Raw genomic sequence first — 18,263 nt, forward strand, 5'->3', positions numbered from 1 at the left:
TGGCAATTGCCTGAAACCTGGGTTTCTGCTGGCCGAGACAGCAGTGGTGACTGTGGATGTGCAGGATAATGAAGGTGGTGACTCAGACTTCCTCCCCCAGGTCTTTGTGTTCAGTTTTAGACACACAAATGCTATTCATTTATGCTCATCTGTGTATGACAGTCAACTATTTTTCAGTAATTAATTACACTAAGGGATGTAGTAGGGGGAAAAAAGCACTTAAGACCATGGAAACTATTTAAAGAGATAAGTAAAAAGGCTGTCTGTAGTAGGGATGCGGAACATAAAGCCTGGAATGGTGGGGCTGGCCTCTTTTGTATTCTAGGGGGCTCATCCTGTTCTGTTTCCTCGGGTCTTAGATGTTTCTGTCACTCAGCCACCTGCCTAGTTCGATCTTGCATTGCTCTGGCGTCAGAAGCACAATCCTGGCATTACTCAGCAGTCAGCTCATAGGCATTTTGAAGTTAGTTCACTTCCGTGACCGTGCCACTGCTGGACTTGGCAGGTCTGTGTCTATGCTGGTGCAGTTCTGAGGCAGAGGGCCAGCCAGAGGGACTCATGGAAGCCTTGTGAAAAACCACTGTGTGTGCGTGCGTGTGCGTGTGTGTGTGCGTGTGTGTGTGCGCGTGTGTATGTATAGAGTGGGGAGAGCCAGCTGCGATGCTTCACATGCAGAGGCAAGCATTTGTGATTCCCTGGAGAACGATAACCTGGACAATCAGAGGCGGAAACCATGTGGTCATGAAGTAACTATGGGAAGCAGCACTCATTATTCCAGAAATGCTTCCAGTAAACGCCTTTAGGTGATAAATCAAGGACCCAGCACTGGACAGAAGGGTTCCTGATGGAGAGGGTGTGTTGTTTTTTCTTCACATGCGTCTTCAATGTGACCCTTAGAAGGGACTTTGGACATTGCCACTGACTTGGTGGGAGTGGAACTGTGGACTAATAGAGGAAGAAAGAGTGGCCTTGAGGACAAAAATTGATCCTGGAAATTTTGCAGGGGGTTCCAGTCCAGGAAGAATGAACCCCTGAACCCTCCCCTGTAGCAGGAGAAATGTGCATGCAGCTGACAAACTGCCTCGCCTGTAAAATAGGCATAGAAATATCACCAGACGCAACGGTAGTGAGGATTACTAGAGAACACAGGTAAGGTACCTAGCCTAGGACTCGGCACACGGCACAGGCTGGTGGCAAACAGTGGTTTCTTTCCCTTTCCTTGCTTGGCAGTGGGGACCTTGTTTTGTCACTTGTCCTTTATTGTCTCTAGCACAGCTTTGTCAAAGTCAAGGTTAGGGTGATGGTTAAGGTTAGGATAAGAGCTAGTAGAATGGTAGTAATAGTAATAAGATCATTATCGCCTAGCAGGCTTGTAATAAATACTGAATGAATGAATATATATGCCTAATAGTGTGATGAAGTCTTGGCCTCTTTTTCAAAGTAGAAAAATATTTCTTTATTATAGAAAATAAATGCAGAAAATAGAAAGAATTTTAAAAAACCACTTGTAACTCTAACCTCTAGAAATAGGAATAATTAATATATTGACATTTTTCCTTCCTATATTTTTCCTTTGGAGATTTTTAAAAGCAGAATTGAATCATATTGGTTATTTAATTTTGCTTCTTATTTTATTCCACTTAATATTATACCCTAAGAATATTTTCATAACATTAAAACCTTTTTATGCATAATAGTATAGCTTGGGATACACCATATTCTAATTAACCCTATCATTAGACATCTAAGTCATTTCCAAAACTTCAGTGCTGTAAATAACTCTCAGTAAACTTCTTTGTTTGTGGACCTTTGTCTACATTTTAAATGGTTTCTTTGGGATAGATTTGTGGCAGTCCTGGATTTTTTTAAGGCTAGTGATACACATCGCCACATTTCTTTCCAAATTTCCCAATTTATACTTCCAGTATGTCTTGCCATAGAGTTCCAAGTCTTTATATTTCTCCAAATTTAAGTTTATATGCTCCTTACTGCCCAGAACCCACTGTGCAAACATTGTCATTACCATTATCAAGAACCCCAATTTAGGGCCATATGTTATGCAAACCTGACCCTGGATTTGAAAGAGTAGAAGAATTGGCCACAGGGCCTGCCCTTTGGGGTCTTCCAGGGTAGGATTCCTTTCACTTGCCTAAACTAATAGGGATGTTAAAGGGGACCATACATTAAAGTTCAGATCTGATAAGAAATCTATAAAGACTTAATTGCTTTTTGCCCTTGGTGAATCTTTAGTTTTGCTTCTGGGTGTATTTCAGCTCCTTGACTGGTTGTGTAATTAGTTCCTGGCTTGGCACAAAGTAGTTGTTAATCTTCTCTGCTCTTATCTGAGCTGAGGTCCTTATCTGCCTTCCACTGAGAAAGTTGGGTCTCCTTGGAGTTTGTCTCTGGGCAGCAATGTTGAACGAGCCTCTAAAGCTTAGGTGGGGTCATTTACTTTCTTGTTTAGGCTTCTGAAGTCTATGGCTCACCAACAACAGGCTGATTAGGAAGCTGATGTTTCTGGTTCCACTTAGATTAGGTAAACTTCAGCATTGCTGGTGATATAAGTCCCAGTATATTCAGGTCTTTCAGGAATTCTTGCTGGAGAATCAGGATGATTTAACTTTAGTTCAGATTCATTTGGCTGGAATATTGGAAATGAGGGAGCTCCCTGAATATGGATACTGGAGAGACAGCCTGGCACTGGGGAAGAGCATGTGTTTTTCACTTGGTGGGTTCCAGATTCGGGGTTGTTTCTCCCTCCCCCATTAGGTAATTATTTTCAGCATGTTTTGTATTTCTCTTCCCCTGTCATTGGTTAGGTTCTATCATGTGCCCCTCACTGGTGTTTGGGGTTGCGTATGTTTTTTTGGCATGTATTGGATGCTGACACTTCATGTTATGATACTTTAGTTTTGTTGAGACTGCCTTTATCATGTACGTATACTTCTGGCAATTTAGGTATGCTGCCACCAAGTGGTGGAGTACATTAGCTCAGCTGCCTGGAAGATACAGATGGGTTTTTGTCAGAGGCTCTAAATGGTAATATTCTTCTCTCTCCTCACTAGACCTTAGATTTTCTAGGCTTTACTTTTCACATTTTTATTGAAACATTTAAACTTAAGTAACCACTAAGTGACAATTATTTTTCCTCAGGTACAAAATGGGTTTAATATAATCTTTCCTAGACAACTGTAGTAAATATTAAATAACGTTTAATACTTGAGTATGTAATAATTGCCTCACCGAGGAGAAGTATTCCTGTTTCTAAATTGAGCAAGTGTGACAGCCAGTCCTGTTTCTTCCGGAACCCAGACAGGAGCACTTGGTTAGAGCCACCGTGACTCAGCTAGGACACATGTTTTTCTGAGTCATTTACTGACATCATCAAGTGTGCATCCTGATGGTCCTACTCCCTCTCTCTCTTTCTCTCAGAGCCTCCCTCCTCTCCCCCCGCCCCCTGCCTCATTCTAGGTCAAGCAAGGACCAGCCTTGGTTTTGAGAACTATTCAAAAACCTTAAAACCAGTACATTTTTCTGCCTCTTGTCTCAGACTGTTCCGTGCAGTCCTGAGCTGGAATTTCATCTGTTTCCACTGCTAGCAGTTTGTGTGCCAGGTTTTGCGCAGAAACTCCTCTTGGCCTGGTACCCGAGGCAAGGTCTGAACCTCGCGCTGTGACTCTCTCCACCCTGATTCCCTGTGCCGGAAGAGACTGTCCTCTCATCTCCAGACTGGAGGCTATTTTCCTTTGCGGGAAACTCAGGCTTCAGAACTTATTTGCTGAAGAGAAATTCCCTGTTTTGGACCCGGAATAAGGCAAGAACCACTCCTCCCCCTGACCTAGCCCAGACCAGGATGGAGTGCTCCGTTAGGGAGCCTGCAAATCGGTCCAGATTTAATTCTGTGCATAGATGGGACAATTGTTTAGTTCTTACATACACATCAACTTAGAGATAATGGTCAGATAATCCTCTGGTTTTGTCAGGCTGAACTTGCAGACTAGTGAGGGGTCCCAGTCCTTGCCCTTGGGAAAGCTTGCAGTCTAGTGGAGGTTCTAGGACCCACTGGAGAAAACCAACTAAACGTTTTCCAGGCATTTGTTCAATAAGCATAGCAGTTCAGTGGATGTCATCAGAGATAGTTTATTGGATGGCTAATCTGAACTGAATTTTAAAAGAAGTAGATGGATTAGAATCCTGGAGCTTGAGGCAGGAAGGGATTGTAGAGGTCAGCCAGGCCACCCCCTTCACTTTAAAAGGGTGGAAACTGTCCAGAGAGTGCGTTGAGATGCCCAGGGCCACCCAGCTGGCCAGTGCTGTTGCTGGGGCTGGTTGCTGTAACCCCACTCTTCCCCCCTAACATGGACAGGACCCATGGGCCAGCAGGTGGTCCCCAGAACAGCATGCAGTGGGGTCAGGACCTCCCTGGGGTCTTACGTGGAGGGATTGTCCACTGACCCACAAGCTCTCAGGGCCTCTGAGCTAGCTGTGGGTGTGGGCAAAGGCTCGTTGGAGCCCTTCATGTTTAGTTTAAATTCCAAATATGTCCCCCTCCCTTGGGTTTCTCCGTTGGCTCTCCTCAACCTCCCTTGCTGCTCTCAGGTTTGCATCCGTGCCTGAGCCTTCACAGGGTTTTCCACCGTGGAAATCACAGGGACCCTCACTGGTGTCAGAAGGCAGGAAGGCTGGCTCCTGGGTGAGATCTCCTGCTCTGCGTGAAGCGGAGCTCCTGCGTTGGCAAAGCCCAGCGGGCCTGGCCCCGAGGGTGCCTGTGAGGGCAGCTGACGGTGTCTGCGTTGGTGGTTTATTAGGGCATGTGTCTGTGTGTGCAGGCAAATAGCAGCGGGCTCTCAAGAACGTGACTGTTACTTAGGGAGGAGGAGAGGTGGTGTGCGCAGGCACTTTTCACCAAAGATTGTTTCCTGGAGGAAGCGTGCGGTTTATTAATGAGGATTCCACCTGCCCTGCTAGGAAACTGGAGCCCCGCTGGAGAAGGGGGAATCCCCGTGAGAGGGTGCGGCGAGGTGGGGATGCAGCGAGAGGAGGAGAAGGAGTGGTGATGGCAACAGGGATTGCAGTGAGCAGGGTGTCCCTGGTACACGGCACACTGTGGCAGCCTCTCCTGGGTCAGCTTTCTTCTCTCTTCTCTGTCTCCCGGCTTTGGAAAAGCTCCCTGTGTTCTATAGCTGGGGTAACTGAGACACTGTGGTTAGACAGGTTACAGTCTTTGGAATGTGGATTCAGTCTTTGGTCTACTACTCACAGATGTATGAGCAGTGATTATAATGACATTTTTTTACAGTTAAAAAGATGACTGGTTTTTCACCTGGCCTGACTATGGGAAAGAAGGGGCAGATGGTGAAGGCCAGAGGAACATGGCCCTGGGGTTGGTCTGGGGAGGGCAGGGGAAAGGCTGTGTGGAGAGGTTGTGGTTTTTGGTTTCTGTTCATTCTTTCTTTCCCTCGCTGCTTTGGTTTCCATTTCATTTCTGTTTCATGTTCTGAATGCCCTAGAAGGAAGGGACAGACAGCTCTGTGAAGGAGGGTGGGAAATAGGACAGGAGGCTGAGGTTGGGAAATGGATATGTCAGTTTCCATCCCAGCCGCCTGAACCCTCTGCCACCTGCCCTCTCTGGCCAGCCAACCCCAGACTTCTAGGAGCAATGGTTCTGGTCCTTCTCCCAAGTTTCCAAGCTCCTTTTCTCCTAGCCGAGAGTAGCTCCTTGCAAGTGCCCTGCCCCAGGCCAGTCTTGCTTAGAAAGCAGGTCTCTTCCTTTGGTGAACGGGAGTTGTTATTTCAGAATCTGTGAGACTGTAAGATAATAACCTGGTGGGTTAACACACGCCAGGGTTTATATGCAGCTGACCAGGCTGGCCCTGATGGGAGCCTTCCTTTGGAAGGCTGCATCCTTTTACCTTGGTGCTGATCAGCCGGCCCATTTCTGGAACTCTCTTTGGGAGCTCCCTTCAGGCTGTGGCATGCTCCTTTGACTATCTGCAGGATGGCAAATCTTTGTTCCTTCAGAGGTTTTTTGGTTCTTGATGTTTAGAAAGTGTTTTGTTTAAAGATGACATTGAGCACAAGTCAGTATTGGGTGCAGAAGTCCTGCTGTGTTTTTTAGGCCACGGACCTGGCGCTTTATGGCCACACTTGGGAGTCAGGAATAATCTTGGGGCCTGAGTCTTTACCACACTCTGTCCAGTGATACAAAAGAGAATCAGCCACATCCTTGCCCCTGGCACAATTGCAATCAGAGTTTTTTAATTTGTTTGTTTAAACAGCTTCATTTGGGTGGAATTAGGCAGCAGACTTTAAAGTGGTGGGAAATGTAAACCTTCCTAACTTGGACTCCATTGTGCAGTCTCCCTGGCACGCTGACTGGGCAAGAGTTGGGTTTGCTTCTGGTAAAGTCGAGGGTGGGGAACAGGCAAGGGGGAGATCCTAGACCTGGAAATGGGCAAGGAAATCTCCAGAACCTTTACTGTAGTGGCACCTAACCATGGCTGTACGTTCACATCACCAGGGAAATTTTAAACAATGCTGAGCCCGAACCCCAGACCAATTAGTCAGAGTCTCCCCACTTTACAGAGAAGATATTGAGGCTTCAATCTAGGATAAAGGATCAGCTTTGACCTTTGCCCCCCCAGCCCCGGTATCACAGGTCAGAGGTACAGAGGCAAAAGATATGTTGTTAAATGAGTAGAAAAGACACAGATTGTTTGGAATAATCATGACCTGGAAAAGTAGACAGAGAGTGTCTTCCAGTAAAACAAAACAAAACAAAAAACAAGAAATGAAACATACAAAAGCCTCTGGATGGATTAACATGGTTCCTGAAGAGGCTTTGATGGTAGCTGAACGGCCTCATGACCGAAAGCCAGCTGATGGTGGACAGTCACGTGTGAGCCTGCCAAGAGGTACAGGACAGGCACGGGAGCCCTCCCACCCCTCTGAAGTCCCCGCTTCTCCGTTCTGCATCCAGCCAAACAGGAGCCTCCACGTTGTGCAGGATGAGTTTGAGGACTGTCTGCGTGACTGAGCTCTCACTCGCTCACCACGCAACGTTCCCTCGAGTGGCTCATTTCTCTGTAAGGCACTGCCTCCTCCAGCTGGTTTGTACTGCTTCTGGTTATACCAGTAGAAAGCTTAAAACAGGTGCTGATGTGTCTTCACACGTCACCTCCTGCTGATTTCTGGTTGTTTAAGAAAGTGGGTGTGGTACAGTTTGGGGCAATCAGCAGAGAACTGCTAAGACCCAGACGTAGAGAGCGGACTTGAGCACACAGGGAGGGGGAAGGGTAAGCTGGGACAAAGTGAGAGAGTGGCACGAACATATATACACTACCAAACGTAAAACAGATAGCTAGTGGGAAGCAGCCGCATGGCACAGGGAGATCAGCTCGGTGCTTTGTGACCACCTAGAGGAGTGGGGTAGGGAGCGTAGGAGGGAGACGCAAGAGGGAGGGGATATGGGGATATATGTATATGTATAGCTGATTCACTTTGTTATACAGCAGAAACGAACACACCATTATAAAGCAATTATACTCAGATAAAGATGTTAAAAAAAAAAAAAGAATAACACGAAGGAGCAGAAAACAGGCTGACACAGATCAGCGTGATGGACAAAGTATCGAAACAAAATCTGGACCCTACAGCCATGGACTCTCCATGGCCTGACAGTGGCATGAGAACTCGGGCACAAATGGGCCAGGGCATCGTTTTCTCCTCAGAACTCCAAGGACATTGTTTGTTCCTCAAATTCTGAATGGAGAATTCAGCTCATAAAATGTTTTCAGGGAGGGCTTCCCTGGTGGCGCAGTGGTTGAGAGTCCACCTGCCGATGCAGGGGACACGGGTTCGTGCCCCGGTCCGGGAGGATCCCACATGCCGCGGAGCGCCTGGGCCCGTGAGCCATGGCCACTGAGCCTGCGCGTCCGGAGCCTGTGCTCCGCAACGGGAGAGGCCACAACAGTGAGAGGCCCGCGTACCGCCAAAAAAAAAAAAAAAAAAAAAAAAAAAAAAAATGTTTTCAGGGAGACATGGGTACAGCGCAGTTCTAGGGAAAGTGTGAAGTGGGCGACTTCTTGGGGCTACTCTTCCTTCTGCCGTTTTCTGGTTTCTGTTTGCTTGTGGTAAACTGTCTGCACACAGTGGTAAGACTTCTTCATCATCCTTCCAGTTCATCCTGCATTGCTGGGCCTCTTTACTCCTGGGGGGCCAGAGCTGTGTGTGGCAGGGCCCTGCTGCCCTTGTGCAGCAGGAAGCCCTCCATCTGTCTTGTCCTTGCTGTCCCTCACCCACTCCTCAGTGACTAGTCCAGCCCTCTACCCCAGTGTTCAGTTTGTCTCCTTCCCTGGACTACTTAGTGAATAGGTCTGATTTGAAAGCTACTTCTGCTCCATCACTGCTCAAGTGCTGGGCCTTCCCGGGCCCCCAACACTAGGATTCTGACACCCTGTATACCGCAACTAGTACCAACTGAGCAGCCTCCAGCAACACACACTAAGCAGAAACCCTTGTGGCCCCTCCCCTGGTCTGCCGGCGTGGTACTCATTGCCGATCGCTGCTCCCCCACCTGCCACCAGGATGGATCGATGTTACATTTATTTCAGCAGCTGTTTCAAGTGAGAATCTGCCACATATTCATAGGTATGGGGTAAATCTCAGGTGGCATCACAGGATTTGGGGTAAATGGGGTCAGGCCATCTCTGTGCTGCTGGAGTGAACAGGATGTTCCTCATTCCTGGGGAAGGAGCTTTAGCACTCCAAACAGTATATACCCTGAGCGTCCAAACCAGATTATTTGATGTCTCAGTTCCAGAGTTCTTGTGGCTTAATAGAAGACCTGAAATGGGCAGATTGACAACTGGATGTCTGACACAAATGGCTGAAACATCCACCCAACTGTGTGACTCTGAGCAAATTCCTTCCTCTGGAATTTGCTGCCCTCAGCTCTGAAATGAAGGATTAGCAGAAGTAAGCTTTAAAGTTTCTTCAGGCTCAAGCATTCTGTTTCTCTCTGAGGCAAGGTAGCATGACAGATACTGGAATCACACTAGATTCAAATATGATTTTACCTTCTTCTGGTGACTTTAGCAAGTTATTCAACCGCCCTTGGCCTCAGTTTCCTTAACTGTAGGGTGGGATAATAAAAGCAGCTACTTGTGAGTTTCATGTGAGGAATAAATAAGATAATGCGTATAAAACGCTTAGCAGGCATAGATTCTCATGTGCTCAATAAGATTAGCTTTATCATTAATATATGTTTATGTCCAATTTTAACTTAAAAAAATGGCCACTCCAAGTTTGGCTCTCGTTTTATATTTCTCTCCAGCTTAAGGTTTTGAGCTCCTCGAGATTTAGAGCCAGGTCTGGCTGCTGGTCTCCTGCACGCTTATGACTTCACTGTGCCACTTCCTTACTGTAATGGAGAATCAGCCCCCATACAGGCTCTTTTCCACCTTAGGACCTTTGCATAGGCTGTTCCCTCTGCCTGCGTTATTCTTTCTACAGCGTTCCCTTAACTAGGTCCTTCTCATAGTTTTGGTCTTTGTTTATATGTCATCTCCTCATAGTGGCCTGACCACCTGATAAGTTGTTAAGACTTATCACAGTTTGCATTTATTCTTTTTATCTAGCTAATGTCTTGTGTCCATCTCTCCCGCTAGTGCCTAGCACTGGGCCAGCCACAAAGTAAGTGCTCAATAAATATTTGTTAGATGAATAAATTAATGAATTAATGGATAATATGTTTATAGGACACCATATTATTTATGTCATATTATTATATGACACCATATTATTTATGAAGCCCCTTCATAACTAGGCTCTCATCATGAAGGCATATAAATCTCTGTAAGGGATACAGAAATTGATCAGCCAGAGCCTGGCTGTAGTTACCCCACACGTGACAGCTGCCATGCAGAGTAAGCACAAGGTTATGGCAGTGCATGGGAAGAGCCCTTATCCCAGTAGGGATGGAGTGGGATGGGGCAGGGGTCTGTCAGTGAGAGACTCCTTGGAGGAAGAGGCATGTGAGTTGAGCTTTGTGAGTAGAAGTTGCCTAGGCAAAGATGGGGTTGAGGCGGGCAAGCCCAGAGGCATAGAGGGATGAGAGGCCATAACCAACAGCAGGACTAATCACGATGTTAACAGAGACGTGGATGATATGCTGTTTGTTTTGGCAAGGGGAAGATCAGGGAAGACCCCAGGGAGAAGGTGACCTCTGAATCTGACCCCTTAGCCAGATGATAATGGGAAGTATCCAGTGTGGTTCACTGATGTGGCCTGGATGGAATCCAGAGAGATGATCTGAGCTTCACTGAGCCAGGAGCCTGGGGAGGAGCTGAGGGAGCAGGGAAGTGGTATTTGGGTCCCTGAGGCCAGACCTGTAACCCAGGGTGAAGCCCTGGCCTGTGGTTGTCACCAACAGGTACACTGCCCTGCTGTCCAGGTCCCAGAGCAACCTTTAGCTCGAGACACTGGTACCTTAATCCCTGCTCCCTGAGCTAAGGCCATTGAGTCTTCTAATGTGTGAAACAGGACTGGGAAATAACAGTGGCTAAGACAGAGGAGGCAGATCCACAGGCCAGCAAGCAGACAGGTCATGTGAGTATGTGCATGAAGGCACTGAAGGCTTCCTCCAAAGGCACTTGAAAGTGTTATAAACCACAGTAACAACTGTATCTAATAAAACCGCTTTGGGGGACTGGGTTTAACGGTGGGCTGCTAAACTGTGATCTCTGCCAGCATGTGGGGGGGGCGGCGCTAGGAGTGCAGAGGGTCAGGGATGCCATGCCTCTTCCTCATTGTCCACATGGAGGCCCTCCTGACCTGGGAACATCCTCACAGAGTTCTCAGCCCAGTGGGTCAGGAGATGGCTCTGGGGCATCAGATGTGGGCAGGATCCACAGGGACTCAGAGAGGCACCCAGAACTTGCCCGGAAGTTTAAGTGAGGCTGCCAGGTCAGTTGTATGATAAGAAGCAGAGAGGGAAGCTCGGGAAGGCAGATCTCCAGCGGGCATCTGGTTGAGCATAGATAGCTATATTGGGGAGGGCAGCCACCAGGCCCTTCAGGGAAAGTCTCTCTAGGCTCACAGAGGAGGAGCTCGGTCTTTGCAAAAAGAACCAGAGAAATGCACTTCGAGGCCAGAATTCCCACAAGCCTGGGCTTGCAATAAATGACTCCCTTCAAGAGAGCATGAGGTGGGCTTCCCTGGTGGCGCAGTGGTTGAGAGTCCGCCTACCGATGCAGGGGACACGGGTTTGTGCCCCGGTCCGGGAAGATCCCACATGCCGCGGAGCGGCTGGGCCCATGAGCCATGGCCACTGAGCCTGTGCGTCCGGAGCCTGTGCTCCGCAACGGGAGAGGCCACAGCAGTAAGAAGCCCACGTACCGCACAAAAAAAAAAAAAAAAAAGAGCATGAGGCTATGGAGAGAGAAACCCACTAATACTTTTGACAGACTTGTGTATAGCAAAGCTGTTGGCCCACCTGGCAAGCACTGTTCTGACTGCACAGTTGTGTGCTACCTCCTGTTTATTAATGCCGGTCCTCATCTGATGTAGACAAAGTGTGTATCATTAAACTCTCACAAACCACACCTATGAGAGTCTAGGTGTTGTCCTTGGATCACCTAGGGAGACTCCTGGGCCTCATCCCAGACTGATTTCATCAGAATATCTGAAAGGGGTCGCTGAAATCATCATTTTAAACAAGGGTCCTGGGTGATGATGAAGTCAGTAAAGTTCGAGAAGCGTCGGCATCAAGTGGCACAAACGCTGTTTCGAGGTAGCACGGGCTTGCTGAGTGCAAACAGCCCCAGTGACGTGATGAACAAAAGAGTAAATGGTATAGAGCTGAGTACAAGAACTATCTGGTCAGTCATCCAGTCACTCAGTATACATTATGTCCTGGGCCCGAGAGCCCCTGAGAGTCCATCAAACAGTTCACAGTTGGAAGGGACCGTAATTTATCACAGAGGGTGAGAAGCTGGCCAAGGGGGCCCAGGTCTCAAGCCCCCGTCGGGAAGCTAGTGGGGCAGGGGGGAAGGTGCAGTGGCTGCCTCTCTCTAAATCGGGGGGCATGGGAGATAGAGAGGGTCGCTCACCCTCCTTTCCCCTCCTTAGGTGGATTTGAAGGCCTGCTGCTCCAATCCTCACCATACACAATGCAAATTCTGCCCCTGAAAATTTAATTTGGGCTAAGAAATATCACTGAAAAGGTAAATAACCCAAAGGGAAAAGGAAGGCTGCCTGTTAGTTATGTTCCAGTGTAAATTGGTTTGCTGCAGCTGCTCCCCATGTGAGCACACTGAGTGAGACGAAGGGAGGTCTGGGGGCATGGAGGCTTGGGGAAGAGGGGGGCTGGGGGCAGCCAAAGAGCAGGGTGTGGACCCTGGTTGTTTCTGGAGTCAGGGAGACAGGGCCAGGGGAGGGTGTGTACCAAATGCCACCTCTGATGATCCTGACACTTCCTCCCATCATCTCAGAGACCAACCAGGAAGACTGCTTCCCTGCTCCACCCATGTCCTGCCCCAGCACCCACTGACACTGCCCTGACCAGCCGGACCAAGGCCTCTTAGCGGCCAAGCGCAATAGTTCTCATCTCACCTTATGACCTACCTCTCTGCGTCCTTTGATGCTGTAGTTCCTCCTTGAAATCCTCTCCTCCCTGATTTCTTTTCCACTCCTCTCCCGGTTTTATCTAACTTCTCTGCATTTGTTCCTCAGGCTCATCTCCTTTCTCCTCCCATCTCTTAAAATTGATATGCCCATCAGTTCTATACTGGACTCAGAAGGTTCTTTTCATCTTATGTGTCTTCACTGGGTGATCTCACCCACTTCTGTGCATATCTACTGCCACAGTTCATGGATTTACTCATTTAGCAAGTGTTATTGAACACCTACTATGTGCCAGGCACAGTATGACTCCCAAGTCAAAATTTACAACCCAGATTCCTCTTTTAATCTCCAGACTATATTTCAAATTGCCTTCAGAATTTCATATATGTATGAAATTTATGTATGTATGACTGTGGCTCTGTTTCTTGAGACAGGGATTCAGGTACAGATGATTTATTAAGGGCATGATCTTTAGGAAAGACCCATAAGGGAGTCAGAGGAGCAGAGTAGGAAGGGGCAGGACTGAGCAAGGCTGTGGTCTCAGATGAAATCTAGCTGGAGGCTGACTGGGGGAGTGAGAAGCCTCTGGAGCATAAGTCACACTTCAGAGTTACCCCGCCTTGAGGGACGGGCACCCCTGTATAAGAGAAGCACTGGCCCCCCTGGGGCGGGGGTATAACTGCCCAGGCATCCTTTGGAAAAGGTAAGTCAGCCAAAGGTAAGTCTCCTGACATGGTCTCAGGCAAAAGCTGACTGCTGCAACACGTATGGAGCTGGGAGCTGGGCACAGTAGTCAATAAAGAGGCCCTGGCGGGGACACCAACTATGTCTCCTCCAGCAGCTAAGACTCACGTAGTACAGATCCGTGCCCAGCACCACTGTAAGTGCTTTATGTGTATTAACAAACTTAACCTCTAAAGTAACCCTGTAATGTAGTTACTGTTATTCACATTTTACAGCACCGAGGTTAAAAGTAACTTGCCTAAGGTTTCTTGATAGGTAAATGATGGAGCCGGGATTCAGATCGAGGAGGGTTGGCTCTAGATTCCATACCCTTAACTACCACTCCTCCTTCCTCAGTGTATTGAGTCTTAGCCTGGCCCGGGCACTGCGGGCACTGGGTAGTGAAATCAGTACAAACAGCCCTGCCCTCATCGAGGTTACTTTGCAGTGAGGGAAAATGGACAATGAATAAGTAAAATACATGACCCGAATGGTACTAAGTGCTAAGGAGACCAATAGATCAGGGAAGGGAGGTAGGGAGTGCTAGGTGACAGTGCAGCTATAAATCGGGTGGCCCAAGGAAGACTTCACTTAAGAGGCATTTTAGTCCAAAGGAGGAGGTTTCTCTGCTTCTGTTCTCCTGCTCAGTCTGCTTGACCCTGGTTTACTCTCCCTCTGCACAGCTGCAGGGTAACCTTCCCAAATCACTTGCTCACGTTCCATCCCTGAATGACACCCTTCAGTGGTTCCTGATTGCCCTTAGGATAAATGCACCGCTTCTGCCATGGTACAAGAAGTGTCCTGACTTGAGGCCTGCTTCCACTCCTGCCTCTTCTCTGGAAGCCCTGCTACTACCGTTGCAATGCCCAGGCAGGGCAGGAGTACAAATGGAAACCCACGTACCCTATATCTAAATATTGAAAATTAATACAGCAAGCTAACGAACTGTTAGATAAAATGTGTTCTACCCTACCACCTTGACAAACATACCTTCACAGCGACCTAGGAGGCCAGCTTCAGATTCAGGTTTGTTGGACCCCTGGGTTCCATGCTAGAACTCGGCAGTGCAGGGAGCTCTGCCTACCTTCTCACAGCCCAGCTGTGTCTCCCACTGCGGGGGTCCTCATGCGTGCACGTGGACTCCCGGCTCGCACATGCATGTTTTAGCCACCCCCTTACAAATAGCAGCTCTTTGCCACCCCTCAGGCCGAGGTGCTCATACTGGTGGCGTTCCTTACCCTTGAGGAATTGGACTTGGGAGAGAGGCACACATGGGCCAAGGAAGCAGGTAAAGACCTTTGAGCTGAGAATTTTAGGGTTTCGGGTACAAGGAACTTGGTCTAGAAAAGGATGGGGGCAGCATGGTCTCTTTCTGTCAAGCGTCCTCGTTCCCTGGGGGGAGGGTGTGCAAGAGGAGGGTCGGAGCCCAGAGTAGGGCTCTCTGAAGCATTCAGACAGCAGCTCCTCATCACTCTGCCTCTCGCCCCGTGCCTAAACCAAAGTGAACTCCTTGAACTTTCCGAGTGTGCCAGGCTCTTTGGCTTCTGTGGTTGTGCAGACTGCAGGGTGGAGGTCATCCACTTGGATTCTTTGCCCTAATTTCCCCCATCTCCTATGAGCTCCCTAATCTCGTCCCCTCATCATGACCCTTCACGCCACACCCAGTCCCAAAAAGACCACACCTAGTGGCAACATGGTGGGTCACATCATATAGTGACCTGAGCTTGGGCTTTTGGAGTCAGTGGTCGTGGTTTTGACTCTGTGCTAGGTACTTACCAGTCATGTGACCTTAGGCAAATTCTGTGCCTCAGTGTCATCATCTCTTACATGGTGAAAACCATGCCAGGTTTATCCATCATGAGGATAAAATGAAATAACGTATGTCAAGTGCCCAGCCACCATCCCTGGCACAATAAGTACGCGATGAAAAGTTCTTTTCCCTCCTCCAGCTATGTTCCTTGTTTCAAACCAAACACAGAAAGCACCTTGGTAGATAAGCTGTTTTCACAGAAAGATGCCAATTAGGTTATCTCTCAGCATTCAGCCCCTGGGCCTCTTTCCCCATCTCCTGAGCTAGTGAGAACTTCCTAGAGAGAATTAGTACCTTATTTCTCTTTTAGTTGTCAGAAGTCATTCGTTAATAGAGTGTAAGCTATTCCTGATGACCACGTTTAGATGCTGGGATAGTCAAGCTCCAGCTCTTGGTAGCAACAGTGACTCTTTGTTGTTAGGGACAGGGTTTCGTCATGTCAGTACAATTATGGTACCAGCGATGGAGCCTGAGGAGCAGGTGAGCAAGGAAGTCGGTCATCTCTAAGGGAAGGGAAGACCCACAGTTACCGTGCAGTGCCTGGCGTAAGTGCGTGTGCAACAAATGTGAGTCAGGCTAAATGGAACTAAGCTCAGTGAGAAAAGCCATTGAACTGCCGTAGAAAAATAGGTGAAAGAAGCGGCCAGGTTAAGTCACGGAAGAAATTCTTATAGGCCAATAAGCTATAGCCAGTAATCAGAGGAATGCAAATTTAAATGTAACGCCATATTTTTCTTGGAAAATTGGCAAAGATTTAAAAAATTCAGTGACCAGTGCTGATGAGGATACAGTAAAGGGGCGGCGGTGGGTACTCTCAGCATTGCTGGTAGATATATAAGCTGCTGTGCCCTTCTGTACAGCAATAATGAGGATGATTAAAAAAGCTGTGGTGTGGGTATGAGATGGACTATGTGTCATTAAATATAACTGTTTCAAAGAAATGTTAGACATGAGAAAAAATTCTGTGTTACAATGAAAGGTAGAACACTATATGGTATACAAATTACATGTACAAAAAAGACTGGAAGGAGATAGGCCTGAGTATTATAAATCCCTACCATTAGTATCTCTTATACAGATTTTTGAATATTCTAACTTTTCTGTAATTACTGGGTATTTTCTCATAATGGGAAAGAAATTCTGTAATTTTAGAAAAAGGCACATTGGTTTCAGACAATAAGGTAGAGAGAATTATTTATGGAAGACCCTGGCCACTTACTGACTCAATAAGTGTCAGAGAAGGAGAGGAGGTAACTCCTTTCCTTTGGGATATAGGATTTGTGGAGAAACAAAAGGCTCAGCTTTCCCCCTTGCTGAGTCTAATCCTTTGTGTCAACAAGAAGAAATGGAAAGAGTGTCTCTCCTCACCTGGCGAGTTTCCTGTGTAACTGGGAGGCCCAGTAAGCTGCCTTATGCTTGAGACATTCGCACAATCACAGGAGCTGTGGTCTCTTCAAAAGTCTGTGACATTTTCATCACTGGCTGAGACTTGAGAATGAAGCCTGAAACAGGGTTTTGTTTCCTTTTGTAGCCTACATCCTCCCATTGTGGCCTTACCTCCAGTAGCTATAAGCGATTGGTAGGTGGTGGTGCACGACTGTGGGGCATGCAACATGCACAGGGCTTTAAGCTAGTACAGTCTGGGTAATAGGAAATTAAGCCAAACAACCTAAGGAAATGCTACACCAGTATTTATATAAACATGTGAATTAACCAAAGTCCATTTTGAGTTAGAAAATAAATACACAGGTTAAATAAATGAAGGATAGAAGGAAAGCCCTCTAACTACCAAAACAGACTTTCTTCCAAATTGAGGTGTTATAACTGTTTTGATCTTTGTTTTTTTTTTTTTCTTTCAATTCTTAGGAGTTATAAAGTCCCAAGTGTTTAAATAAACTTCGCTACTTAATAAGTTATGTAGCAACGTCTTGATTCACTTAGCCCGATTAGTTTCTGGTTTTCAAGGTGGTCACTGTCACTTCATCTGGCCTTGATTTCAAGAGTAGTCTCCCCTGTCTTAACTTCCTGAAATGTGCCTTCTTATACCCTGACTCTTATAATGGAAGTACGTGAGACAACGGGACCACATCCACTGTCTAATCAGTCCCACCCTTGTGGCCATCTGAGAGTAATCAGCATGGCTCGGCAACCTGAGTTTTTCAAAGTTGACATACAATCTGAACTACAAGTAATACATCTTAAATACAATGATGTTATCAATACCTTGTGTACCATCTCTAATCAATTGGTAGAATTGGCCTAGACCCCTTTATTGAAAAAGATTCTTTGGCCCAGGTTGGGTTCAGTGGTAAAGCATAGCAGTGGCTGCCATTGATGTGGGCCCGGGGAAGGACAGCGTTCACGCCAAGGACTTTCCATCGCAGATCTAAGGGCAGCAGCATCCCTGACTCTAGAGAGCTTGTATTCAAATGGAGAAAATATGATTCAACCCAGGAGCAAGAGGGAGAGACAAGAATTAAAAGAAAATCAAGCATAATAGTGAATACCGAAACTGTAAACGTCCCAACAAGTGCAATTGACTACAGGGAAAGCTGAGTTACTTGCTAAGTGCTGGGAGAAGGCAGATGACCTTGGTCAGATGGGGTTAATCTCGAAAGGTTTTCTGAGGCAGTACATTTTGAGTTGGATTGCAAGGCAGCCAGGAGACCTGGTGTGAAGTTGGAAGGTTGGTCCAGATAAAGAGGAATGCGGGTTTCCAGATGCTTTTTGACTGTGTACTCCAAAGTCTCAGTGGCCCAGAGTGACCGTGCCTGACCTCTGACCTCCCCACAGTGAGGACGTGTGCAAACGTGGCTTCACCGTCATCATCGACATGCGAGGCTCCAAGTGGGACCTCATCAAGCCCCTCCTCAAGACGCTGCAGGAAGCCTTTCCAGCCGAGATCCATGTGGCCCTCATCATCAAACCCGACAACTTCTGGCAGAAACAGAAGACCAACTTTGGCAGCTCCAAATTCATCTTCGAGGTGAGGCCGACCTCTCTCTTAGCTCCCGTTTTCCTTCCCCTTCTGCCACCCACACATTTCTCACCTGCACTTCTCCACCTTCCTACCGTCCCCAACATGTCAGGGGCTGATAATTCAGGA

At 47.4% G+C, this 18,263-nt stretch overlaps 1 protein-coding gene across 7 annotated transcripts in view; it reads left to right on the forward strand.

Moving 5' to 3' along the window:
• KALRN (kalirin RhoGEF kinase) overlaps window positions 1-18,263 on the forward strand; it is a 637,474-nt gene that overhangs the window by 198,797 nt on the left and 420,414 nt on the right. For all 7 annotated transcript variants that reach the window (XM_027106834.1, XM_027106844.1, XM_027106853.1 and 4 more), the window contains exon 4: window positions 17,951-18,143. In XM_027106834.1, coding sequence (XP_026962635.1) covers window positions 17,951-18,143 — 193 coding nt within the window. The remainder of the gene's footprint in view (window positions 1-17,950; window positions 18,144-18,263) is intronic.

Source organism: Aethalodelphis obliquidens, unplaced genomic scaffold (genome assembly GCF_003676395.1).
Source record: "Aethalodelphis obliquidens isolate GAN/ISIS:26980383/991018 unplaced genomic scaffold, ASM367639v1 scaffold1, whole genome shotgun sequence".
Lineage (NCBI taxonomy): Eukaryota > Metazoa > Chordata > Mammalia > Artiodactyla > Delphinidae > Aethalodelphis > Aethalodelphis obliquidens.